The following is a 21697-nucleotide window of genomic DNA, read 5'->3' as shown; positions in this document are numbered from 1 at the left end:
GCATCAGAGCAGCAAAAGGCACTGGTCCATCTTATCCATATATTCATGAGTGTGAGAACTTTCCTAAATATTTTGTATAATATACAAAATATAATATACAAAATGATGTATAGGTGTACCTTACACCACAAAAATTATTTAAAACGTTCAAAACTGGCAATAAGATCTGTTGGAAATGCGGGACAGAGACAGGAGACTTCATTCATATGTGGTGGAGGTGTGCAAAAATCAAAGAGTTCTGGGAAAAAATATACAACAAATTAAAGAAAATATTTAAATATACCTTTAAGAAAAAGGCTGAAGCCTTCCTGTTGGGGATGGTAACTGATGATGTTAAAAAAATGCTATCAAAAATTATTTTTGTATGCCACCACAGGGGCAAGGCTGTTACTAGCCCAAGTATGGAAGTAGCCTCAGATACCCTCAGTAGAGGAGTGGAGACAAAAAATAATGGAATATGTGGCTATTGCCAAATTGACCGGGATAGTTAGACATCAAGGAGAGGAAACATTTAATAAGGAATGGAAGAATTTTTTAGATTATATTGAGACAACATTTTGAAAATTAAAAGAATAAACCAGTAGATTCGGAACAAGTGATATAAAAATCTCTTTATTGTCTTTAGTATGGACAAAGTTACAAATATATAAAAGAGAATGTGTTCATAATAAGGTAATATACAAACAAATGTTTAGTATGGAAAAGACATAATTGACAATATGATGTATATTGACCAAACAACTGCGCAAAGATACCTCAAAAAACAAAAGACAGCAAAGAAAGGAGGGAAGTCATCAAAGATCTGAAATTTGAACTGTGAAAATGAAAGAGGATAAATGTATTGTAAAATTTATGGAAATTGTTGAATATTAATGAGGTAAAGGGTGTTGGGGGGTGAACAGAAAATCAATAAAAATTATGTTATATGTATATGTATATGTGTATATATGTGTATATATGTGTATGTATGTATATATATATATATATATATATATATATATATTCCAGAGTGAAACACATAGATTAAGGTAGGGCTGAGCGAAACCTAATGAAGAAAACAATATGTTGCAGGATAGAAGAGATTCTTTCCATGCTTTTACCACCCTGATTATGTGAACAAAAAAAAGTTGGTTAAGATTAATTCCGGCTAAGCTGATCTACTCGAAGCAATTATGATAATGTGGCATAAGGCTGCAATTCTAACCCCAGCTGTTTATCTTGAGTCCTGAAATATAGACATACATTCACTTACTACTTAGGAATAAGAGACCACCCATTTACAGATTTCCTGTTAAGCCCTAAAATGTTATTTGTTTTGTTTGTTTGCAAAATTATATCCCACCCTTCACGGTCAAACCAAACTGCATGAAACCGACCAATAAACATTGAAACATTCAATTCACTCCATAAATCATTCCATCTGTCAACATACCGTACTGCTAGATAGGCCAGGGCTCCTAAATCAGAGGGTCTAGAGCAAAGGGTAGACTTCCAGCTGGCCCCAAAAGATGGCCAGTGGTGGTGCCAGCTGGACTTCAGGGGGAAAAGAGATTCTGCAACTGGTCCCAGAAGAAAACAAAGTGGGGTGAAAGGAAGGCACCATTTTCAGCCGGGTATCTGATGCGACTTTGTATTTTGTTTGCTTTAGCTTATCGTGATGCCGGAAGGTGACATGGCAAAGCCACTCCTTGGCCGAGAAAATGTGGAAAGTAATGCAAGCCTCGTCCCGGCCGTTGGCAACACGACGGTGGGGATCCTGGGCAGTGGTGACTTTGCACGCTCCTTGTCTATGCGCCTGGTGTGCTCAGGTTTCAAAGTGGTGATTGGAAGCCGGAACCCAAAGCGCAATGCCACCCTCTTTCCATCAGCAGCTGAAGTAACTTTCCAGGCAGATGCTATAAAGAAGACAGATATTATCTTTGTGGCGGTTTTCAGAGAACATTACACCACACTCTGCGACCTCAGTGATGAGCTGTCTGGCAAAATCCTGGTGGATGTAAGCAACAACGATGAAATCAACCATCACAAAGAATCAAATGCTGAGTATTTGGCATCACTTTTCCCAGCATGCACTGTTGTCAAAGGATTTAACGTCATCTCAGCATGGACGTTACAGTCAGGCCCAAGGGACGGGAATAAGCAGGTACTGTTCCGATATATCGGTTGCGTATATACAGTACATCCAGACCTGTGACACTTGGAGAGAAAGAAAATGTGGCGGGAGCGGGGAGAAAACATGGCTAAAAATATAGTTACAATACATTTTTCTCATACCTGTGATCAGGGCTCTTTGCGTTTGGAGATATCTTGTACAAACAGCACACAGCCTGCTGTCTTGCATACAACTCAGCAAAACTCTGATTCCTTTAAAGTAAAACACTAAATTCCGGGCCTCAGAGTTGCGAGAGCCATGATTTTTATGCAAATGGATTGATTATTTGATTGAGTCAAACAGAATCAATTCAAACAATCAATGAAGCTGTTTTTTATAATCTAGTGACAGCCCTTGTGAAACTAAAAAACGCCACCTTCTCGGGTGTTCAGGTTCTCTAGGAGCCCAGGTCATAGCATACAACTTACCTCAAAATTCAAGAAACTTGGGAAGAGGAAGTACATATGAGTCAACAGAGACAAAGGTGTGCACATGAAATGCTCAGATGTGTCCGTATTATTGCTTTGTATGGCACTCACCATGCCATCGCTCGCCCTCCTTCCCTTGAACCCCTTCCCTGTGCTCCTGGTCTCTGCTTGCCAGTCACTGCCATCACATGTCCTCTGCTTCCTGCAGGTCTTCATATGCTCCGACAACCAAGAAGCCAAGCGTGCCATTGCCGAAATGGCTCACCTGCTGGGGTTCACCCCCGTGGACATGGGCTCCTTGTGCTCAGCTCGTGAGATTGAGAGTATTCCGCTGCGGCTTCTCCCTGCCTGGAAGATCCCCATCTTCCTGGCCCTAGGTCTCTTTCTCTGCTTCTACACATACAACTTCATCCGGCAAGTTTTGCACCCTTACATCCGGGAGCAAAAGAACAAGTTTTACAAGATCCCTGTGGAGGTCGTCAACACCACGTTGCCTTGCGTCGCCTACGTCATGCTGTCCCTCGTCTACCTGCCTGGAGTGCTTGCGGCCATTTTCCAGCTCTACCACTGCACCAAGTACAGGCGCTTCCCTGACTGGCTTGACCAGTGGCTGCAGCACAGGAAGCAGATAGGCCTGCTGAGCTTTTTCTGTGCAGCTCTGCACGCTGTGTACAGCTTGTGCCTACCCATGCGGCGATCCCATCGTTACTCGCTGCTCAGAGATGCAGTCAGTCAGGTACAGTACGGTACTTCCGATTCTTTGGAATGCTGGTACGTGGTCTGTTCTGTCTGCAAATGATGTGGGTGTAAAAAATGCTGGTGTTCTACCAAAAAGTCTGTAGCTTGTCCCTAAGAGGGCTGGAAAGTGGTCAGTTTAGCACCATTAGAAATTTGCAATTTGGGGCAGAGGAGATTTTGGGAAATTACAGGGCAGGTAGCTTAAGATCTGAACCAGGAAAAGGGGTGGAAAGCATTATTAAAGCTAAAATTACCAAGCACGTGGTCTTGCATAGTTTCTGCAAAGATAAGTCCCGTCTCACTTGAGAGTGTCAAATAAGTATACGGATACAGGTGATCCAGTAGACACTGTGTACTTGAACTTTCAAACAGCTTTTCATTCTGCCCCCTCACCAAAGTCACTTTATGGGTCCTTTTATGGATCAATAACTGGCTAAAGGACAGGAAGCAGAGAGTAGGAATAAATTGACAGTTAAGACAGTGGAGGGATTTAAGTAGTCTGGTCCTAAAAAATATCTGTACTGGGACCAGTGCTTTTAACTTGTTAACAAATGATCTAGAGTTAATAATAATAGTAATTTATTATTTCTACCCCATCCATCTGGCTGGGTTTCCCCAGCCACTCTGGGTGGCTTTCAACAGAACATTAAAAACAGAATAAAACTTCAAACATTAGAAACTTCCCCAAACAGGGCTGCCTTCAGATGTCTTCTAAAAGTCGGATAGTTGTTTATTTCCTTGACATCTGATGGGAGGGCGTTCCACAAGGTGGGCGCCACTATCGAGAAGGCCCTCTGCCTGGTTAGAGGTGATTAGTAAGGTGGCCAAGTTTGCTGTTGACACCCAGTTGTTCAGGCTGGGTAAGAACAAAACAGGTTTGCAGGGAGCTGCAGAAAGATATTTCCAAACAGAGCAGTAAAATGGCAAATGCAATTCAATGTAAACAAGTGTAAAGTGATGCAGGCTGGAGGAAAAATCCATAACTTCACATGTACACTAATGGGGTTCTGAGCTAGATATGCCTGACCATCATGATCTTGGGGTCATGATGGATAGCTTGGTGAAAATGTCAACCCCACTGTGTGCACTAGCTGTGAAAAAGGCAAAATCCCTCATTAGGAAAATAAGCTGCCAATATCATGGTGTGTTATACAAATCTATGCTGCAGCTGCACTTGTAATACTGTCTATAGTTCTGGTCTCCACGCCTCCAAAAGGATATTGTACAGCTGGGGTGGGGAGGGAGGTGCAGAAAAGGGCAATCAAAACCTATCAAGGGCCTGGAGCAACTCTCCTTTGGCCTAAAAGTTAGGGAATGTTTGCGGCTTTTTCATTGTAGGAAAAAAAAAGGCAAGAAAGGGTGGACGTGGCAGAGGTGTATAAAACCATACCTGATGTGAGGAAAGTGGATAGAGAGAAAAGACACACACACACACACACACACACACACACACACACACACACACACACTTCATAATACAAGAACTCATCCGGTGAAGCTGTATGTTGGAAGATTTGGGACAAGCAAAAGAAAAGTACATCTTCACACAACACATAATTAAACTATGGAATTCGTTATCCAAGGTGTAGACATGGCCACCAATTTGGACGGCTTAAAAAGAGAATTAGACAGATCGATCGAAGATAAGGCTACCAGTGACAATGAATCGTTCTGACTGCATACTACCTCCACCCCCACCCCCGTATCAGGGACTGTCTGCCTCTTAAGTAGCAGTTGCTGAAGATCACAAATTGGAGAGTGCTGTTGTCGCCATGTTCTGCTTACGGGGCTTCTCATGAGCAGCTGATGGAACACTCCGGAAAACAGGATGCTGGATGAGATGGGCCTTTTTTGTCTAATAGCAGAGATCTTCTTACGTTCCCCAAAGCATTGCATGGGAGTTTCAATGCAGCTAGTGGAAATATATTCCACATTAGCTGTCTTAGAATCACAGCCTAAGAAATACTGGTGAATGCAAGATGCCGTGATGAGTTAGCACTTTTCAGTTTTTCTATTCCTGCTAATATTGTCTGAGCCTCCTTCCCGACCACCTTGCTGTATTCGGTGCAAGGGATGCCGTCCCCAGACAGCCTCTTAATTCCAGCTGCATTTATTTCTCTTCTGTGATTCTTGTAAATAAATCCCTTGCAAGCTGTTGGTGCCCATTTTCCTCTTTTCTTGCGTTGTCCCCCCCCCCCCGGGAGCAACATCCTTGCTTCATGAATCACATTGATTTTAATGGAATAAATGGCTGGGTCTAAGTGTCAGTCTCTGTAATATAGTACAAATCCCATTTCTTTTTTTTTCCATTAGCCTGAACGCTTCTCTCCTAAATGCACTTAAACCAAATCCCATTAAGCCCTGAGCAGTCAAGTATTCCGAGAGCGACACTTGTGGACTTAGCTCGAAACTGGAGCTGATTTCACATATTAATTGCAGCCTTCAATAGCAAAGCATGGTCTGATCATGGAGGTGCCACGTTATTGGCAAGCCCTGCAGAGGTCAGTGGGAAAATGAGGTTGATACAACAGAGGTGTTGCGTATTTGACGTTCTCTGGTCCAAGAGGTGGGAAGACAGTCTGTTGTGAAGAGGGCTGCACTCTTCTGGAAGGAGCAGGTCTGTAGCTTCGGTGTGCTCCTGGAGTCACGTTTGTCACTGGAGGCCCTCAGTGGCTAGGAATACCTGTTTCCAGTTACAGCTGGTTCACCACTACAGCCCTTTTGGAACAGAAGCGAAGCTATTGTAACTTGCAGCTTGAATTGCTGCAACATGCTGCAAGTGGGGCTGGCCTTGAAAACAACTAGGAAATTTCAGCTGGTCCAAAATGCAGCAGTTGGGTTACTGCATTTAACACACGTGTGTGTTAAATGCGTGTTACATTTTTATAACCTTTTTAATGTGTTGCGGAGGGGGGATTTTTTTATTAAGTATTTTGTGTTCTTTTCTTTTGTATTTTAATGTTGTGAACTGCCCTGTGATTTTCAGATTAACTTAATTTGATTGTTTAATAAATAAAATAAAATAAATTTCCAGGCCCAATTCAGTGGCCTCACATTAGTGACTTAGGCCCCAAAATGTCTGAAAGGCTACCTCCTTTCTTGGAGACCTCCTCAAGTTTTAAGATCAGATTACCTTATTGATAATTCCACCATCCTCAGAAGTTTAAAGGGAGTTGGCAGGACAGGAGGGTATTCTCTGTGGCAGTCGCAAAATATAATTTATAAATGATGGTGGTGGTGATGGGTGAAATATAAGGGTGTTGGATGGACAACATTGGTGCAAACTCATTTTGTCTCGGAGAGGAGGCAGGTTGCACCGGCAGTAGATAGAGGCCAATGGCAGAATTAAATGCATAGACTGGAGTGGGAATCAGCCATGTGATGGCGCAAAAGAATTTAATCATTGCCACCTTTGACAGAAGGGCCACCAGGCTGCTGCTGCTGTTAAAGAAAAGAAACCCCATGAAAATGCTTCATGGGTACAGAGCGAACTCTCTATCTTTTGAACCCTCTGTTGTTGCTCCTACACACCTTTGCTCTTGTTCCTTCAGGTGGAGAAGAAAACAGATCCATGGGTAGAGGAGGAAGTCTGGAGGATGGAGATGTACATCTCTTTTGGCATCATGGCCTTGGGCTTGCTGTCCTTGCTTGCCATAACCTCACTTCCTTCCATCTCCAACTCTCTCAACTGGAGGGAATTCAGTTTCATTCAGGTAAGTGCTGCAATTCAAGGGTTTTTAGAGAGGGAGGGAGGAAGACAGTTCCCAGGGCCAAACCAGACACAACAAGGCTGGTGTTCACATAAAAAGCAAGGGATGTTTTTCTAATCTCATTCCAGTGCAGGGTGGCTGGGAACAACCTTCCTTTTTTTCGTTTTCACCGTAAAACAAGTAAAAGTAATGAAAGTAGTTCAGAAAATTGAAAAGGAGGGTCAAGAGCTGTTTTAGCCATGCCCAGCTATAAAGCATGTGACCACCCCCTCGGTTTCCCAAGCCATTTGCCACTGCTGTTTGAGAAGTACAAGCCCTAAGTTCCTTTGGTGCACAGGATGAGTGTTGGAGTTCTTTGGACCCCAAGACAGTTCTGCAGCATAGATTTGACACTTAAGAACTGATTTGTGGCTGCCACCCCATATTAAATATAGAAAATGCCAGCACCAAATACGTTCAGTACTAGTTCAAATCCATTTTTGTTATTTTCCTTTACATTTTGTCATTTGCTATTTGTTCCTCAACATTGCATTACCCTAAGAGAGGACTTTGTTGTTCCTCTGCCCCCCAGTGGTGAAAGTTTGTCTTTGTGTGTGTAAAAACTAGTTTAGAAGATCTCTACTAGGACATGCATGTTGTAAAAAGAACATCAAGAATTTATTTTCCATGCATGTGTATTAGGATACAGTCCACTGCACACTTCAGCCCTACTGAATCCAATGGCCATTTACTTCTGACCAAATATCCATGGGGTTGCGCTGCTCTTTCTTTTTTAAGGACTAAGACAATGGTCTGGATACTGAATTGCCCTTCCATAAACAGAAGGGACTCCCAAGTCAACACTTCTTCCTGTTAGAAGAAAGCAGTTAGGGGTTGGAGGGAGGGGAGAGGTCATTTACATCAATTCCCCTGCAGCTCCCAGCACACACCCCAAGATGTTCTGGAGCTTCCCCTCTATACTCTGCAGCGGATTTGCAGAGGACATACAGTGGGAACTTGCAAAAAAAAAATATCACCTCCACCAGCAGCAGGATCTCATGAGCAGAGTTCCACTCTCAGGAACTTAGGATCCATGCCAAAGACTCATCAGAAACAAATCACTGGAAAGTATCCTCCTCCAGTCATCGTATCTATTTTAAGCTGAATTTTAGCTGCCTGAGTTTGCTCATTTATAAGAAAAGAAAGGCTCGTGTTACAATTGTTCCATACCTATAGTTAGAATGGTTTGTGTTAAAACTGCTTCACTGTGGTGGTGGTGGTTGCATAAAGGGAGCTGTTAACTTTTACAAATCATTACTTAAAATTGACCCGATTACTTGGCAATGGACCTGATTACTTTGTGCCAGCCTTTGACCAGGAATGTAAATGTGAGGACAGCTCATCTGATCAGGCCAATCTGCTGTAAGAGTCTGGGAATTTGAAAAGAGTAGCTTCATTCTGCCCAAGTAAAATGCCCTAGAAGCTCATATATTCCCATCAACAGAATCTGGCCTAATAATAATAATAACAACAAAAATGTCAGCATTACCCATTTTAGCTCCCATCCCACTCAAATTAGTTATAACTACATCCCATTGAAATCAAGAGCTTAGCATTTTGGTTAGGAGGAGGTAAATCAGGGCCGTTCAGGTGTGGTGGCTTTGTCCAGTTGGCTGCTCAGGATGCCAGGAGCCCCAGAGAACCTGCATGCACCTTGTTGGAGGTCCCAATGGATACGCCTGTTTCAAACACTACGACATCCACCCACCCTCTCCACCATGATATCATTCCTATTCATTTTCTCTTTCCAATCTCTTGTTCTTTTTGGATTTGCGCCTCCCTCATCCTCCAGGTCTGTGTCCCTTATTGTAACAAAGCTAAAGTATATCTAATTGACATGAGCACATATTGCCTATATGCCTCCATCTCCCCCTCCATCTGCTTCCCCCTGTCTGTTTTAGCATTCAGGGACCTGTCATGCCTGTTCTATTGATGCACCATTCGCATGGCTACTAATAATAATTTTCATTGGTTTGGGACCTAATTAAAACTTACTTGACCTGGATGGAAGGCCTTCCTGGACGGAAGGCCCATTTCAGAGCTGCTACTCAGGTGCATCCCAACCCTGTGCTTGTTGTTGTTGTTGTTTAGTCGTTTAGTCGTGTCCGACTCTTCGTGACCCCATGGACCATAGCACGCCAGGCACTCCTGTCTTGCACTGCCTCCCGCAAGTAACCCTGTGCTTACTCAGAAGTAAATCCCACTGGGGAAAGTGGGACTTGCAGCCAAGGAATGGTGTACTGTATTGGATTGTAGCGTTGAGTAGGAAACGGCTACATACAAAGTACAGTGGTTCCTCGACTTAATGAATTTAATCTGTTCCGAAGGCACCTTTGTAGGTCGAAAAATTTGTAAGTCGAAAAATAGGAATGCATTGGAAACGGAAAAATTCTTAAGTTGAAGCAACCCTATCTAAAAATTCGTAAGTCTAAAAATCCCTATCTAAAACCGTCACAGTTTCCTTTCGGATGTCGAGACATTCGTAAGCGCGGCCATTACCCCCATTCGTAAGTCGAGAAATTCGGTTGTCGAGTCGTTCGTAAGTCGAGGTACCACTGTAACGCTTGGAAAAACAAGAGTACCAAACTCCAGCCACGTCGCTGAAAACAATGTTGTTGTTCTTCTGCTCCCCTTTTCAGTCCTCCCTTGGCTTTGTCGCTCTGGTGATCAGCACTCTGCACACCCTGACTTACGGTTGGACCAGGGCCTTTGATGAAAGCCAGTACAAGTTCTACCTGCCTCCCACCTTTACGCTCACGCTGCTGGTACCGTGTGCCGTGATCCTGGCCAAACTCTTCTTCCAGCTCCCTTGTATGAACCAAAGACTGCGGCGCATCAGGAACGGGTGGGAGAGGGGCAGGTATGTCAAGTTCACCTTGCCCAGAGCATCGGGGGAATTTTCGAGTGGAGAAAGCAGCAGCGCTGTGTGATCCAGCATCTCTCTCTTTTCCATCGTGACAAGTTTTCAAAGAGCACTATGAAGATTCTGGGGGTTTTTTAATATAGTTTTTTGCTTTTTGAAGCTTGTAAGTTTGGTATTATTATTGAATGGTGGTGATAATTATCATCTTATTTCAGGCACTTAAGGAATATTACCAATGTATCCAGTTTACACTACAGTGTTTTAGAATATACTGGTAATTCCGGGGGTGGGGAGAGTGGTTGCCTTAAAACTTAAATCTTTTGGTGGGTGTTTGATGCAGGGGGGTGGGGAGAGTTACCAATGTATCTGGATTACACCACAGTATTTGGAATATATTGGTAATTATGTAAGGCGGGGTGGCCAACATGATGCCCCTCCCAGAAGTTTTGGACTACAGCTTCCATCAATCCTGACAATTGCCTATCCTGGCTGTCATTGATAGGATTTGCAGTCCACAACATACGTAGGGCACCATGTTGGCTAACCCTGATGTAGGGACTGCATAATGATTGCCTTAAAACATTGGTGCAAAATTTTAGTTGCACAGTTTAACGATGCAAAGGAAAATAGAATCACTCTGCAGATGCATTCAACAAAGGGGTGGGGGACAGCATTTTCTGTGCACCTGCCAAATGGTTTCTATCTTCTTTTTTTAAGCCAGCATTCCTGCATGATCACACAGAGCACATGATCAGTCCACCCGTAAACCAAAGTGGCAACTCTGGAAGAGCCTATTCTCCAATAACAAACAGTGTAAAAAATATATATACTCTAGGTCAGATTGGAAGTACATGTTACATTTATTACACTGCTGCCATTAAAACAGCAACCACGTGTTTATAAATCCCTTCTGTAGACCTCAATACAAACTACCTGTGCCCCAATGCCACAGCCTGTCCATTTGCTCACTCAACATGATGGGCTGAAACTGACGCGACAAAACCAAAAAGTGTCATCGGTTGCTGCAGAGGAAGAACTAAGCATGAAACTGCCACACATTTAAATGCAGTTCCAGCCTCACTTTTCCTTTGCATGGGCCAAATTCACACATTATTATTTATGTATTTATTACATTTATATAACACCTTTCTGCCAAGGAGCCCAAGTCAATTTATGGTTTTTTAAAAAATACTGAACAAATAAATGATGCAAAATGTAAAGTTGACCCTGACTGAGCTGGTGGGGGAGGTGGGAATAGTCCACCTGGAGCAAACCAAACCATGATGTTGTCTTTGCCTGCCTGCCTGCCTCTCTCTCTTCTCCTTCCCACACAACTGGTGTCCATTGACTGGAGCAGGCCACTGTGTCATTCATGCGGCAATTGCTCAAGTCTCTTTGGCAGCTCTGAATAAGTGAAACGGCAAATGTGCCAGTGATCGTTTCAGCATGTCAACAAATTAGGTAAAGTGAGCTTAAGAGGAACCAGGCTGCAAGCGGAGCACATGCTGGCCCTCCACACGAATTCCCTCATGGTGTCTTGCAAACAAAAGGTGCAAAAGCTGGAAAGCAACCTCCATTCCAAAGAGGGAGTAACAAGAAGCTGGTGGCTCTCTAGAAACATGGAACAGTTGATTCTAAGCAGAGCCTGTTTCCCTATGAAACGTCCTCCTGTGTCCTCATCTGCAGCATGTCGGTCTTCCCCATCCCCCTCACCCTCCAGCCACTTCAGGTGACATACAAGGAAAGACATCTCCTGGAATGGCTCGCAAAGCCTGTAGTGGGTGGTGAGGAATATCTCCAGTCCAAGGGTTGCACTCCCTTATGAGGAAACCTTTGGGGGCTGTGTGCCAGTGGTGGGTGTGGCCAAAGGCAAAAGTGGGCGGAGCAATGGCTGCAACTCTTTGTCCCTTGGTATTGTAGTTCCAGCCAGGCAGAAGCCCCTAAGGAGGGCGCTGGGCAGGGGCTGAACAGAGTGGTCCGAAGGCTGCATTTGGCCCCTGCAATAGAGGTTCCCCACCCGTTTAATATGGAGGAAGGAATACTTACAACAGTTTATAGAAAGAGAAGAAATGAGCCTTCCCACTGCCTCATCTAGTGTGCCCCTTTTATATCATAGAATTGCAGAGTTGTTTTAAAACAGCGCAGGGGAAATTGGGGGTGGTGAGGCAAGGAGGGAGAAAAACGAGGGAGCAGCAGTAATTTGGTTGGTGGCCAACCGCTTGAGAAAACAATGAAAACTTGCAAACGAAGCTACTGACCAGGAGCTTCTACAACCAGCTGACATGGCTGAAGAGCATCCATTTTTATGGCATCTCGTAGGGAAGAAAGAGGCTCATTGGCCCACTTAGAGGTGACCAGAGGGCAACCATTTCGTGTGACATTTTAAATTCACATCCCTCAAGGATGCGAGTCAAATGCCCCCAAACACCAGGGCACCTCAACTCCCTGCACCTTAAATCTTCATATAATGAGCTAATGAGCTGCTGCATTCCCACCCAATCTTTCTCACAGCTTTGATGCCGAAGCATTATCTAATGAAGCCATTTCCACAGTTGATGTACAATGGAAAGGCATTTCTGCATGCCAAATACAACTCCTGAGGTTCTGGATGGTAAAAACGCATACAAAGTTCTATTGAGGAATGAATTCATCGGCTCAGAACCACTTGTTCCAGGACCTGGAAAAGCCAATGAAGGAAGCTGGAACACCTGTAATTAAAAAAAAAGCCATGGGACAACTTTAACAAAAAGAAACAGCAGAAATCTGCAGCTTCCTTTTGGGCTACTCTGCCTATACAATTTAGAAGGGGCATATCAAGGCAAGTATCAGGCTGTGGCCTATAACCAGAAGTAGCATGGGTATATTCTCTACATCAGTGTTTCTCAACCTTTTTTGGGTAAAGGCACACTTGTTCCATGAAAAAAATCACGAGGCACACCACCATTAAAAAAGTTTAAAAAATTAACTCTGTGCCGCCCTATATTGACTATATAATTGACTGTAAGAAACACTTGCCAATTGCTGTGTTGGTTGCAATCTCCTGTAATAAGGCTTCACAAGCCGCTGATTTCTCTGCCAGCACAATCCTTTACTCAGCAAGTTTCAGGTTGAGCTCATCCAGCCAGCTTCTTTAAGTTTAAAACCACCCTCCCATGGTGGTGGCTGTTGAGAGCTGCGCTCGCCCCGCGTCGTGACCCGGCCGGCTTCCTTTCCGGTGGGTCAGTGTTGCCCATTGGCGGCCGCCAGGCACGTGACAATGCAAATCGCCCTTCTCGTCGCCGCACGTCGCGGCACACTAGCCAGCGTCTCGCGGCACACTAGTGTGCCGCGGAACAGCGGTTGAGAAACGCTGCTCTACATGTACTCGAAGATGTTCTTTGGGATTGTACTAATAATTATTCCCCCCACCCTTTCCTCTTACACTTTGCTTGAGTTCAGAAAGGCATTTTTGGAAGTTTGGGTAAAAAAAGCAGTTTACAGGGAAATCCGGGGAGTAATGACCGCCATGCACTATTTACAATTTCCCATAATTTAACTGCTGTCATACAAAATCTTGGGAGGAGTTTAGAAAGCAGTTTGGGAGTTCTGCAAGGGCAATCTTTGAAAAGGTAACTAAGGAACATTCAGGTGCATGCAAAGAGCACTCCTTTGGGTCACAATGTTGTTGTGTAACACTAGTCGTCTGAAAGGCTTTCAAAGCGCTGCAGAGGGAGGAAGAATCAGGCAGAAGGCAAACGAGGATTCTGTCAAAGGTAACAAACTCAGGCAGCAAAGTTTTTTCAGTAATAGGCTGGCCTTAAGCCATTTTACCATGGAGGATGGAAAGATAGAAACGCAATTGTTCCTTTCAGGCGTTTCACATGGATCTGAGCTGTCTTCAGCTGGTACAGAAAAGTGAACATTGGCACCAGATGTAACGCAATCGCATAGGACATCCATGTTTCTTTGTTGTAAGCCATTGTGAGCATGATTTTTTTGTGTGTGGGAAAGCGGCATACAAAGAAAATTGAATGAATCAATGGCATTCCAGTCAGGGCGCTATGAAAGCAAATGTATCTGAATGTCTCTTCCAGAGAGTTGTGCTTGCTTCAGTGGTGGCTGGTTTATGGGGGCAAATTGAACACTGGACAACCAAGCTCAGGCTGCCAGCTCCCAGCTCTCTGCCTTCTGACTTACATCCAGTCCAGGGAGTGGCCCTGCCTGTCGGCTTCCTCCTCTTCAGTCTCAAGTCCCCTTGCAGAACTCAGCAGTGAGGAGGATGGGGACAAAGCTAGAATTAGTTGGCTCACCTAGTCATTGCCTCTGGTTCTGCCTTCTCTCCCCCAACCTCACCAGTCCCAATGGGACACCACTGGTTCCATTCACACGCTATCCTTTCAAAATCAAGCCTGCAGCTGCACAATCAAGAAACATCTCTCCTTGAAAAGTAGGCAGCTGACCCTACTTATCAAGAGATCCAATGTGACCAAAGAGCTGGGGCAGAGAGAGAGAGGTGGAGTATTACTCCTCACAATTATATGCAGGTCTAGAGGAGAAACTTCCCAGTGATCAGACACGTAAGCGCTACCTGCTTTTCTTTAGCAAGCAACGGGGTAGCTACCGCACTACCACGGGAGAAGCAAAAGGGCTGGGAGAGAAAAGCACCACCAACCTTAGGCAAGTGACCCCTTATGTTCTCTAGCACGCCCCTCCCTTGCTAAACTGTGCCAAGGCTGCTACTCGGGAGTAGCAAAGCGTAGTTCCTCCCCAGATGTTCTGAAAAATGTCAACGTATTTCCGCAGGGTTGCTTTCCACATTTTTGCCTGCTTTCAAGACGCGAAATTCAGCAGGGAGGGCTAAGCTTGTTGTTTTTTTTGAATGATATTTATTCATTTTTTCCCATCACCAAACCTGAACATTGTTCTTCATGCTTGTATACATATACATATACATACATATACATATACATTTATGTTTGTTGTTACAATTTTTCGTATCGTATTTCTAATACTCCTTTCCCAGAGAAAAAAAGGGAAAGGAGGGGAAAAAAAGAAAAGAAAGTAAATTTTATCTTTGGACTTCCTGTTATCTCCATCAGCATACTCTCCTCTTTTTGTCGCAGAGTGTATATTCAATCCATGCTATCTCTGTTTTTACATATCATTTGACACTCCTATTTCTTAAGGAAACTGATTTCTGCAAATCCAAACAGATTTTTTCCCTTTTTTACTCAAACGCTATCATAGAAATTTTGTTCTCAGTATATTTTCTAACATATTTCTTGTACCTGTCCCATTTTTTTAGAAATTCTTCTTTAACCTTTCCTCTCAAACTGTTTGTTAACTGTTTGGGAGGGCTAAGCTTGTACTGTGCTGCCGGGGGGGGGGGGGCAAGCAGAAGGAGGGGGTGCAGTTGTTTGGGGACCTGGAAGATGGTGAGAGAACTGTAAGGCTCTGTGACTGTGCCCTTGCAAGTGGAAATCCTGTGGGGATCCAGCCTCTTTGCTTTTAACAGATACCACCCATATTTTCCGACTTCCCTCCACAACCACAAGATCCAGACATCCGCAAACACACACCCTCCAGCCCCAGATAGATCCTTGTGCAGTGCACACAAGACCCAGAGCTCTGGCAGCTGTAACTTGACAGGCCACCTGTTCATATTATAAGATGCCCATATAGTTGTTACGTTCTCACTCATCATTTCTTAAAACGAAGCCCAGCTGCTTTACATACAAACATGGAGGAGGCCCGGTTTCAGCGCCTTCCTTTGTCTACAATGAACACCCCATAAAACATACAAGAAGTTAATTCTGACTTTTACAGAATAAAGCCTCTTTATAAATAAAAAAAGTTGCAAAACAAAAATCTTTTGTAAATAGTTTCTGCATTTTTAACCCATCAGTACTGGGACAGAAGGGTTATGTGACGCTTGCTTGAAGATACATACCTATGTTATTTTTCTATTTATAGTCTGTATGGATATACTGCTGCAAAATGAGAGACATGAAAATGTATACTGCCTACCATCGATGTTTTCTGCACTGCCCCAATTGTGCCTTGGGACTTTTAACCAGTTACTATCCTGCCTCATACTGTAACTTTAATGCGTCCTCTTGCTATCTTGTACAAAGTGTAACCAGGATATATATCTATGAAATGGAAGCACGGATACTAGCGAAGCCCTGCTTATTATTATTATTATTATTATTATTATTCGCAGTAAAAAAAAAAGTTATTTCTAAAGTTCCTTTGCATTTTATCCTAGTTCGGCTGTTCGAGGCACATTTTCGTCCCCTTGCTTTGTAAGGAAACGAAACACCCAGTTCCAGGGAGGGGGGGAATCCTAAGGCCGATAGAGATTCCCCTGCACTAATATTTATTGTTTTTATTTAATATTTATTTGATATTCTTTCTATTTAATAGGCCAGTCACCTGGCCTCTGAGCTTCTTCCAAGGAAGGAAACACTGTGAGGGAACCTTCACTGATCAATACAATGACCTGGGATATCTCGAGGCAACAAAAGTCATTCTCTACTTTAAAAAGCTATAGCAGGAAAAAGCGAACAACGGTTGCCTTCCCTCTTCATCACTTTTCTTTTTAGCCACTACCTCAAAAGAATGCAGCATGCCTAAGACACCATCTCCTACTTAGGAGATGCAGAATTCAGATGAGCTTATTTGGCACATGGCTTCAAATGAGTTCATTTAAATTCTTGCACTGAAGCTTAACCTCTGCAGGTAAAGCTTACAAACACTCCCAAGGTATTTGCACTGGATTTTTTTATTTTTACTTTTCAATTCCACTAGTTTCCATTATGCCAAGGTTTCTCTTTCAAAGTCTTAGGATCTAGCGAGTACTTAATTTGAAGCAGGATTTATGGGGAAAGATATTTCATATTCACCCCTAAGATCAAAACACCCAACAACTGCGATTTAATACAATGAAATAGACACGAAATATCCCAGCTATATTTGCATCCATTGTAGGCAAGCATTGGTTATGTTTTGTAAATTTATAAATACATGTTACTCGGTGCTATTCTTATGGAAAAAGAGGTGCTGGAACTCACCATGAATGCCTCCCTTGTCCTCTTATAATGGCAATGTCACCCACCTAAGAGGTTTCAGCAGGGGGGGTGGGGAGCCCTGATGTTAGCACTCAGTACCAACCATATTTATTCCTCCAGAAGCCCCATCAATTTCAGCCACACCTGCTTCTGCATATGTATTCTTAGGGAAGCTGTACAGCCTGATCCTATGCATGCACACTCAGAAGTTACAGTACAATGGCAGTTGCTCCCAAGTAAACATGCAGAGTACTTTTTCTGTGATCAATATCTTTAGCAACCGAATTGCAATGAATGCACAGTATTTCAGCAAACCAGATCTGTTTTACACAAACTGAACTAAATTAGTAGCCTGAAGAAGAGTCCACATCCATGATCTGCAGGGAATAGATCCAGGTTTGCATATACTGTAAAAAAGAGGATTAACATACAAGAGAAGCAAGCTAGGAGTTTCCCCTGGATTTTTGCTTAAAATCAGTCCAGCGAATATTTGTCTGCGCAGCCTTTGGCATTTTGTCGGGCACAGAGAACACAGGCCCCTTGGGTTAAACCAGTTCACTAATGGTTATTCATAAAGGCATCGCTATTTTCCTTGCACCTGCAAAGCAAAAGCGCAGGCTGTGCTGACACCTTGTGGCTTTTGCCACAGACAAATCCGCTTCTCCCTTCTCCCCGCAGAGGAAAATTGCATTGGTCTTTCTTCAGAAGCAATGAGTGTGTCTGTCTGTCACAGTTGTGCTTGCTGAAATTCCAGAAACTGCTATCAGCAAGCCATGTGCTTGTCACTCGGAGAACAGCTGCAAGGTGACACTTACGACACGAGTAAACCAAACTGGGACACTTGCACCAACTCAAGTAGAGGACAAGCATCCTGATGTGTTAGGAGGATAAATGGGAGGGGGGGGTAGGAGTCTCTGCCCCTTACCTTCGCAGAAAAATAGCATGCTAGCACAGCTCAGTCAACACAAGGAGCTGTGAATCCCTCACCTAACAACACTCCCAATCCAATGCTCTCCTTGCTCTGTGACCCTGTCACTGGGTGCATATCCATCAGTTCAAAGCAGCTGATGACAGGGAGATTAAAAACTGCAGGGTTTGGGGTAAGAAGGGGGCGTATACAAAAGCTTTGTCCCTTGCCTCCTGCACCCCATAGTTCATCCACAACTCCCCCAACATGTCTCTTATATTCCTTGGGCAACCAAGAAATCTCTCACTTTGCTTCCCAATCACTGTTTTATCTCTTCTATGCAATAAAAATCAAAACTCGTTCCAAGCCCTCCTACTTGTGTTCTCCTCAAATCCATCACCACAGGAGTGCAAGGCAGTTTCACCCAGGTTCAGAAGGATAAACATTCTTTCTGCATTTGTGCCTTTTCGTCCAAAGAGTTTTTGCCCCGCTGTAGGCATGGTTTTCTTACCAGCTACAAATTTTTTTTATCCTCCTGACCATTTCTCCTACAGTCAATTCAATGGAGCACTCTAGAAACCATAAATTTGCTTTTTAACCTTGAAGCCAAGAGCAGCTACACATCTGCGTTCTCCCTACAATAAAAGAGGTTTCCCTTATGACCAGGGCAGAGTCATCCACTTCTCTACATGGCAGTATATCTAAATGCTTGCAGTGACATGAAAACAGGTTCAATTCACATGTTACTTTGGTAACAGAGATCATTTTATCTGCAATCGTTTGCACTTCCAAATCACCACCAACACCCCACATTCTTGAAGCATCATGCTTGAGCTAACCCTGTAAGGCAGTGTTTCCCAACCTTGTGCCTCCAGCTGTTTTCGAACTACAATTCCCATCATTCCTGACCACTGGTCTTGCTAGCTAGGGATGATGGGAGTTGTAGTCCAAAAACAGCTGGAGGCACAATGTTGGGAAACACTGCTGTAAGGTATCTGCCACAAGCTGAACTGCACAGCACACACAAGGAGATGCGTCTGTTTCCATTTCAGGTATTAACTTAATCAAATATTAAATCCCACAAACCCCCCAGACACAATAAAAAAACAATGGGAAGACGACATAGGCTACGAGATTAACCCCACTCAATGGACCAGAATGTGGTCTAAACCCCCCTTTAAATCCATATCAGCAAAAAGGAAAGAACTCACTCTGAAAACCATCTACAGGTGGTACCTAACACCACGAAAACTAGCACTAATACGCCCAGGAACCTCATCAAAATGCTGGAGAGGATGCACCTCAACAGGCACATATTTCCACATGTGGTGGGAATGCCCCAAAACCCAACAATTCTGGAGAACAACCGTAAGAGAAATAGGTAAAATAACCCAACAAACATTAGAACTTACCCCAGAACTGGCCCTGCTAAACATCTTCCAGGACAATAACACCTATCTACATCACAAAGAACTCATAACCCACCTACTCTCAGCAACCAGAAGCACCATAACCAGACACTGGAAAGACCTGTCAGGAGTAAGCATGGACCAATGGTACCAGGCGGTATGGGAAACAGCCCTACTAGAAAAATTAACCAATAAGTTGAAATTGACACGGGGACAAATAGAAGAAGACGGCTTCACACCAATATGGCTCCCCTTCATCACATACACAGCCCAACAAGAAAATGACAGAAATCCACCAACAGCATACAAATCAATTTGGCTAACCTGACCCAGAACACCCACCCACCCCACTCACATAAAACAGACCACCACAGCCAACCACAAAAGAAAACTATATCCTAGGCCAACCCCAACAACTCTCACCACCAAAGGAAAACAAATGCACAACAAAGAACCTGCACAACTGACGCTGACAACCCCCCCCCACACACATTAAGTAAAACAGAAACATTGCCACACCCCCTTCCCTTATCTACCGCTCCCCCCCTTTTCCTCCCCAATGTCTCAACAATTGAAACTGATCTGTAAAAATGTTATGAGAGACATTGTACACGTCTTTGTAAACTGAGAAAACCGTTAATAAAAATATTAAAAAAAAAAAATAAGAAAAAAAAAAAAACTTAATCAAATATTCAGAAGTTAGTTATTCGTGCATCTGGAATCCCTCATAAAATCTGAATGAGTTATAAAACACATTTATTTCAATTGGGACTAAATTCTAAGGAAGCCTAGGCATTTTCACACCCACCATTTTGCAGAAAAGAAAATCGGAAGGCACAGTTGATGCATTCCTAAAGGCCCAAAATTACTTGGGGTTTCTGGTGTTCCAGCCATTATCTTGTATTGCAGTTCAAAACATTATACTGCAGAGCTCCAGCAGTACTTTCTTTGCTGACTGCCAGTCACAGCTTATCACTACACAATTTCAAACTACGGTATCTATTTCTGACTCATTTCTCCTTCTGTAAGCAGAAATGAGGCACTCGGCTTGTAGAGGAAACAGGATGGGGTAGAAATCTAAAACTAAATGTTTCAATCTTAGTGCCTCTCCATACCTTTGAAAACACACCATAATCAGTACTTCAGAAAGTTGTAATACAGAAGCATCCTTGCCAGGAACAAAACAGAGACCCTATTGTTAAGCTCACTCAAACAATGAAATGCCCCTGCTTTTGCACTGGAGAATTCCTAAAACAACAGCAGCATTAATTCCTCTCCCAAGAGTTTCTTTATATATTTTCAGATTTCTTACACTGGGCAATACAACTGGACAGTGTGGGAACACTAGGCACAAAGTGGAACAACTGTAGTAACCTTCAAAAAGAACCAGTGCACAATGGACAATGTGTCAAAAAAGACAGAAACGCTGCCAGGTCATGAAGATATCTGAACCACACCGGTACCCCTCTTCTTTAAAGAACACTACAAAACAGAAGCTGCAGACTTTAAATCTGCATGGCATTTATGTTACTATTCACCTCTTAAATATGCATTCTGGTCTCCAAATGGCTATCCCTTAAAACCACCTAGTATATTCTATTATACTAACAGAGAAAAGAATCCCAACATGCCTTGGGATGGCCAGTGACCAAATGGCAACACACCACCTTGTTGGAAGCCCCAGTAACCTGGCCAATATGGTGCAGGGAATTTTACTGCATATCTACACCCAATCAGAAAACCAAGGAAGGAGAGCAGATGTAAAATTCCCATCACAAAAGGGGTTGCTAGAAATTATTGACTCTGCAAATGGTTCTATGCCCTCCAGGGTAAATGACTGGCTAGTAGGGGGCAGATTTAACTACAAAGAGATTTTTTTTCTCTCCCCCCCCCCCAAAAAAAACTACTCTAGGGGGTCAGGAGAACCCATAGAACAACAAGTGGTGGCGGGTGGGAGGAAAGAGATTGTTTAATATCCTCAGTACTACTACACCCTATTTCCAAAAAGAACAAACAAAATTCTCCATTTGCTGCCCACAAATCCACCAAGCATCACCCCTGTACTTTTTGAGAACGTATTTCACTTAGAATTCTAGCCATCCCTTTAAAAAAAAGAGAGAGAGAGCATTTTGTCTGCAAGGCTGCAGAAATGAATTTGAATATGGAACATGAAAGATTTGGCATGAGTTAGTGCTAATGGATCAGTCACACCTGTTCCTTTATTATTTTCCTCACAGAAAAGGATCTTTGGGTGAGCTCTGAGGGAGGAACTGGCTATGGTGTGACAAGATTTTGAACAGCAGCCATTCTGACAAAACCCCACAGGATTCCCAGCCTCAGCAATAATGATTCACTTGTGATAAATAATCCTTTATTTCAAAAGTTTCCAAGTTTGTACACAA

General features: G+C 43.3%; 1 protein-coding gene across 2 annotated transcripts in view; it reads left to right on the top strand.

The window, feature by feature from the left end:
- The window catches only part of STEAP3 (STEAP3 metalloreductase), a 29542-nt gene extending 14567 nt beyond the window's left edge, over positions 1 to 14975 (top strand). For both annotated transcript variants that reach the window (XM_035129905.2, XM_035129915.2), the window contains exons 2-5: positions 1649 to 2143; positions 2789 to 3316; positions 6870 to 7031; positions 9707 to 14975. In XM_035129905.2, the coding sequence (XP_034985796.2) occupies positions 1658 to 2143; positions 2789 to 3316; positions 6870 to 7031; positions 9707 to 9997 (1467 nt within the window). In that variant the 5' untranslated portion in view covers positions 1649 to 1657 and the 3' untranslated portion in view covers positions 9998 to 14975. The remainder of the gene's footprint in view (positions 1 to 1648; positions 2144 to 2788; positions 3317 to 6869; positions 7032 to 9706) is intronic.
- The last annotated feature ends 6722 nt before the right edge of the window (positions 14976 to 21697 follow it).

The sequence above is a fragment of the Zootoca vivipara genome, chromosome 1, assembly GCF_963506605.1.
Source record: "Zootoca vivipara chromosome 1, rZooViv1.1, whole genome shotgun sequence".
Taxonomy (NCBI): domain Eukaryota; kingdom Metazoa; phylum Chordata; class Lepidosauria; order Squamata; family Lacertidae; genus Zootoca; species Zootoca vivipara.
Note: the sequence above shows the minus strand (reverse complement) of the source record. Positions and strands in the feature narration are given on the sequence as shown.